The sequence below is a fragment of the Aulonocara sp. 'chitande type north' Nkhata Bay genome, linkage group LG14 (assembly GCF_057382095.1).
Source record: "Aulonocara sp. 'chitande type north' Nkhata Bay isolate Kocher_YH1m ecotype deep benthic linkage group LG14, A_spYH_male_GT1.1, whole genome shotgun sequence".
Classification (NCBI taxonomy): Eukaryota; Metazoa; Chordata; class Actinopteri; order Cichliformes; family Cichlidae; genus Aulonocara; species Aulonocara sp. 'chitande type north' Nkhata Bay.
Genome location: NC_141357.1, coordinates 18,695,667 through 18,701,666, shown reverse-complemented (window position 1 = coordinate 18,701,666; position 6,000 = coordinate 18,695,667). Strand labels below are relative to the sequence as shown.

The window sequence follows — 6,000 nt, the reverse complement described above, 5'->3', positions numbered from 1 at the left end:
TCCAATCCTCTCTCTTTTTTAAACCTGCTGTTCCATTTCACTCCCATTTTGTCACACTGCAGTGCACACACAATACCCGCTCCTCCCTAATTTCAACTCTCCTCTCCGTCTCCTCACACACACACACAGATGTGATCACACTTTCATACACTGACATTAACAGACATTTGCGCAAAGGCATGAGAAAAATTGAAAAAGTGAGTGGGGGAGGGGGGAATCTTAATTAAGCCATCAATCAAGCTTGATGCTTATGATTGGATTCATACACAAGCGCCCATACACACCTTCCAAATCGCACGCCCACACTTGCAGCTCAGCGGCCATCCATCACAGCTTCACTGACTCCGTTCAACCTCAACTCAGAACCAATCACACAGAGGTTAGGGACTAACTTGTGCATGTGTGTGTATTTGCGTTACAGAAAGAGAACTGACACTGAAGTGCATCATGTCTGTAAAGCCCCTTTCAGCAGAGCTGTGGGAGAGGCAGAACACAGTGAACTGAGATCTGTACAGTTCACTGTCAAACAGTTCTGACTACTAATAGTATGTGACGGAGGGTCAGCGCCATTCTGAAACACCACGCACAAACACACACATCTCTTTTAGTACTTTAGCAATGTTATTCTATTGAAGGCAGGAAAGATGGTTTTTATTTTACCTTTATTTTGAATAAATACGTCCAAAAGTACAGCAGGGAATACAATGCCTATGCAAAAAACATTTTTTAATATGTAATAAACACAATTTTCTTGTGAGACTGGAAGTAGCAAGACTTACTGACAGTTTTAGTGTAGTAGTGTTTCTTGGGATCCAAATAATAATGCATGTATAGTTTATTAACAGTATCACCGCTGTTTGTCTTTTAGCTTTTTATTCAGTTTTAGTGTCGTAGCACAACCCGAGAAAGCATCAGTTATTCTTTGGTCCTGTTTTCCTTCACTCTGGTCCTTTCCCTTGTACTCTGTTATACAAATGATATGATATAAAGCAAATGTGTTTTAAAAGGTTTGGTCTATGAGCTAATGCGCGTCACTGAAAAATTACCCTGACATATCAGAGTGCTAACAATCCATCTGGTTTATTTGTTGCCCTGGTCAGATACTGAGCACAGAAAATCCTTTTTCTCTCTGTGACTCTCGCCACAACCAGATCCCGTCCTCTTACTGCTGTTTGAGAAAAAGAGCAGCTCCACACTGTATCCACTGGTTGGGGTTCGCTCCACAGGGCAGAGAGATGTGCGTGACCACCTTCACCCTCTCAGAGCTGGTATAGAGAGGCAGACAGATACTCTCCTCTGCTGCAGTGCAGGCAGCAACAGAGTTCTAGGATGAAGTAGAAATTTAGTGTATGAGCGTAAGTATGCACAAATACTGTATAGTCACAGAGTTTCATGCTAAATGATTAAAAATTGACATATCTCACAAACGTGATAACAAATAAATGACAACTTTCTGCCACTGCAATGTAACTGATTAGATAAAACATATAAAACTTCAGTCATTGGTCAGTGAAGACCTGGCAAACTCTGGTCACTAGGGAAAATGTGAATTCCTAGACCAGTTGGCGAGTGGTTGCTGGAACTTGCTGGCTGCCTCTAGGTTAAATCAGTCGCAAAGAGAGATCAAAGCAATCGCATTTCAGTGTAGCCTCTTTGCAACCAATCTCACAGCAACTACTCGCCAACCAGTCGAAAGGTCTCAAGACCAGCCTGTAGAGCCCAGTCAACCTCTTAAGTCTGACATCATTAGCCATTTCTTAGCCCAGCAAAGAAGGAGGATGAGGATTAACTTTTTTCCCCTCAATAAACGTTCATGTGCGGGTCCCCGATAGGCAGAGACAAATGCAATCACATGGTAAGAAGAAGACGCCAAAAACTGACCCAACTTCAGCAAGAGAAGACCTGAGACGATCCATCTACAACATGAGTTTAGACATTAATATGCTGCTGCATGGTTTGGATGACTCGCTATGAACAATTCTTAAACCTAAGCTTGACGTCCACACTGAAATTTTAGTCAGAGCGATTCTTTTCTGGAGCACTCATATATTTGGTGTCCGGCAAACCAAGAGTCTGTGGGCTGTAGTTACGTGGAAGGGTTTTAAAAACTGACCATAAAGACATGTTGCACATGAATAGTGCTAATAAAAAGCCAGAGAGGCCGACGATGGCCACTAATTCTTTTTAGGGACTGACAGAAGATTTTTAAGACCAATACTAATATTCGGTCTTTTACAAATATGGCAAACAGACAAATGTTATTTATTTCATATGTTATTTATGAATTGTTACTAAAATAATTAACAATCCAAGTTAAAAATAAACATGTCTCAATGTCAACACTGAAGCTGTATAGCGCCCTCTGTTGGACAAACTATGCAACATCAACACTGAAAAATGTTCTAACGCAGTTGAAAGACGATCCTCTCGTCTCTTCATTACTTTTTAAATTAGTATTTATCAGCTGTTACATGTTAGCAAATATCAGCCATATCAGTCAGATATTTGGCTGGGCTCTACCTGTGTGACTGAAGCCTAAACAGCAAAAAACTCCCATCTGCACAAATCCCCAGAGCGTCCTCCAGACTTTGTGTAATTTTGATAAAAATTCATATTTCCACCATAACGCAACATCCAAGGTCAAAGAACAAGTACTTCATTAACAGAGTAGTCAACTGACATGAGAGCACCTGGCAACTGTTTAAAAAATGATCTAGTCATTTGTGTCACTTTTCAAATAAAATTGCAAACAATTGCTGCCAAAACCCTAAAATGTAAACAAAAAGAATTCTGTTTTCTACAATTTATTAGCTTAAACTGTACATGTTTGGGTTTTGAAAGACGACGTTGCTGTGGGCTTTGGAAATCTTGAACAAAACATTTAAGATGATTACTGTCAGGTGCTGCACAGTGTGGTTCTCTCTTTTAAGAACACATGCATACCTGTGGAACCCAGGCCATGTAGCACGTAGGGACAGCTGACACGCTGGGAGAATCATGCTGGTTCTCACAAAGATGGACACCATCAAAACTGCAACCCTCCAACTGGAGACCTCCAATCTACAAAGAAAATGCAAATGATAAGATGAACAAGAGAAACAGACACGCGAAAATGGAACAACGGGAAAACAGCTACTCTGTGACTTAAACGCTGAACACTGGTGGGAGCCCTTCCCAGATTAACTAGCATGCTACATACTACATGAAAGAGACATCAAGTGAAGTCAGTCTAGTGACTCAGGGATTTTCCACAGTAGGACAGACAATAAAGGGAACTCTGGCGTCAAATCAGACACACACATACAAGTACTATATCACCATAATCTGGGAAAGAAAAACCCAGAGAGTGAGAGCAAGACACAAATCCAGAAAATGTTTTTACATATTGTGTGTGTGTGTGTGTGTTTGTGTGTGTGTGTGAGAGAGAGCTCATTGCTTCACAACAATTATATCCTTTCACTTTCTCTGTCAGACGTCTGAGTGTTTTCCCCTTCCCTCCCTGCAGCTGCAGCCTCTTTGTCAGCACCAACACCCTTTCCTTCTCTCTTTGTGTATTTTAACTAAGCGCATGTCAAACTGTGCCAATTTTTATTGGCATGAGAGTAATAGAAGTATTGTCTCAAAGTATTATATTAAAGACAGTCATATCACCCTTAAATCAGAGCATAAAATGAATAACTGATGACTGAGAGGAGTGCTGCACAGTTCTGTTTGGTCAGAAAGGACTAGAATTACACAATATATCCAAAACGCACCAGAGACCTGAGCTGGCTGCTGTCAGCAGCGGCCTTGTCCCTAATAAAGGCTTTATTCACACCAGGGGGATCTTTGCACATTTCCAAAAGTGCAGTTTGGGTTAGCTGAGTGATCCCCATGTCCCAAAATCAGGCATAATTCTGGGTAACGTACCCTTCTTAAAGAGTTGAGTTCTGGCACAATGGCTAATTCTTTGCTTTTCTTTTACCCCCAGTCTCTCCTTTTTCTTCAGTCTTGTAACTCCTGCCTCCTTACCTGCATCTGTATCTATTCTTGCTGTCTTCTCCTCCAATAATTATCACTCAGCCAGTGTACCTTGGTTATAGCAATTGTATTCTTCTGTAGATGGAGGTGAGGATCTGATGTTTGCATGCATGAGCAGTCGATGACTGGCTTTACCTTTACTTGTAGTTTTGCTTGTGCAATTGGACTCCTCCATGACGAAACAAACACCAAACTATCCATAGAACAGGACATGGTCCTTAAAAAAAGCAAAATGAATATATGTATTTTTAACATTGATATATACACTTATTCAATCCCCTATGAAGGTGTCCAGTGTGTGTGTGTGTGTGTGTGTGTGTGTGTGTGTGTGTGTGTTACCTGGCAGTTTCCTGTCTCAAAGCATTAAGAAAGGTATCAGGGTGAAATAGCTCAGATAGATCTAGGATGTCTGACAGGAGTGCCTGTCTATTTGCACGTTCCACCCAACTCTGTATGAAAAGAAAGACAGAGAAACAGAAACAGAGAGATGTGTAGACGCAAAGATTAATGACCCAAATACTTTGCAAATTACAAATAAAGACTCAAAGCTAACACATAATGCAGGCATAAAATCTGTAACACAAAGGCGTCACACAGTTTTATGTCACATGGAAATACGACACAGATTTGAATTCTAAAAAACGTGTTTACGTTACATGCTTGTGCTTCTCATAAAATAAAACATACAGTTAGATCCATGTGCTTTTGGGGTTTTTTTTGTGTGTGTACCAGAGCTTATTCTAGTTTCAGTTAAATAATGACTATGGGCTTAAAGTGTAGCACAGGTTTAATTGGAGGGGTTGAACAAAAAAACCAAACACAAACAAAAAGTGCATGAACCACAGTAGGTGTCTTTATAAACAGAGGCTCAGATGTAATTGGATACATAATTATAAAGCTGTTTTATGGCCAAGTGTGGGCTACATTTTTTCATAAATTAGGTAGGTCAGATGTCCGGATATAAGCTGAAGAGTGGAAGCTGTTTGGGTTAATCCAAAATATGCTGTCAAAGGAGCACTCACTGCAGGAGGAACAGGCCGTCCTCAGGCTACATACACTAAACAAATCCAACAGAGAGGTAGCAGGGACTTTAGGAGTGGTCAGATCAAGAATTGAGTGCATTTGGGACACACCGGTGAGCACCGCAACATAAAAAGGTTTAGACATCCACTGAAGATAACAGTGCCAGATGACCACAGGGTCCTTTCCTATGAAAAAAACCCTTTAGAACATTCAGCCGAGTGGAAGGACAGTCTCCAGGAGGGGACATATCATTATCCAGGTCTACCATAAAGAGAAGCATATTCAATTACAAGATGCAAACCAGTCACCAGCCTCAAAACAGAAAGAACATATTAGACTTTTCCATAAACACAGCGTAGGACTTTGTTCATTTAAAAACTGCATTGTATATTTGTTTGGGTCATCTTTCTCTAAAATTAAAGCTTGTTGTGATGATCTGAAACAGGTGAATGTGACAAATATGAAAAAAATAAAAAAAACGAAAGAAAACGAAGAAATCAGGAAGGGGGCAAATAGTTGCAATCCATCAGGTTTTGAGAAGTAAATTAGCGGAATATTCTGCAGAGTTAATCACCTGGTCTGAGTCGATCAACAACAACTGAATGGAGCAGCAGTAATGGCCAAAAACATACACACACACAGCAGGAAAACCATTATTTGGGGAGGGCCACGAGTGCCACACTTCAGGGGATCATTTAAAGAAAAGGATTTTTACAAAGTATTTATTAATATGTTGATTTGTCCAATTACATATTGAACCTCTAAAAACACCGAACTGTTCAGAAAAACATTTCAGCTAATATTTTCATTCAAACCTTTAAATAAAAGGTGAAAGGTTGAGATTCAAACTCATATTCATCATGTAACTGTAACTTGACCACATTTTGGTGAACAGCTAAAATAATAAATAATGTCACAGTCCAAAAACACATGGACCCAGCATGTATCTTTCAGTGG

At 40.1% G+C, this 6,000-nt stretch overlaps 1 protein-coding gene across 5 annotated transcripts in view; it reads right to left on the bottom strand.

The window, feature by feature from the left end:
• Positions 1–645: 645 nt before the first annotated feature.
• Positions 646–6,000, bottom strand: part of dync2h1 (dynein cytoplasmic 2 heavy chain 1) — a 120,041-nt gene continuing 114,686 nt past the window's right edge. For all 5 annotated transcript variants that reach the window (XM_086261363.1, XM_086261365.1, XM_086261362.1 and 2 more), the window contains 4 exons: positions 4,360–4,469; positions 4,156–4,237; positions 2,944–3,060; positions 646–1,324 (listed from right to left, as the gene is read on the bottom strand). In XM_086261363.1, the coding sequence (XP_086117489.1) occupies positions 1,163–1,324; positions 2,944–3,060; positions 4,156–4,237; positions 4,360–4,469 (471 nt within the window). In that variant the 3' untranslated portion in view covers positions 646–1,162. The remainder of the gene's footprint in view (positions 1,325–2,943; positions 3,061–4,155; positions 4,238–4,359; positions 4,470–6,000) is intronic.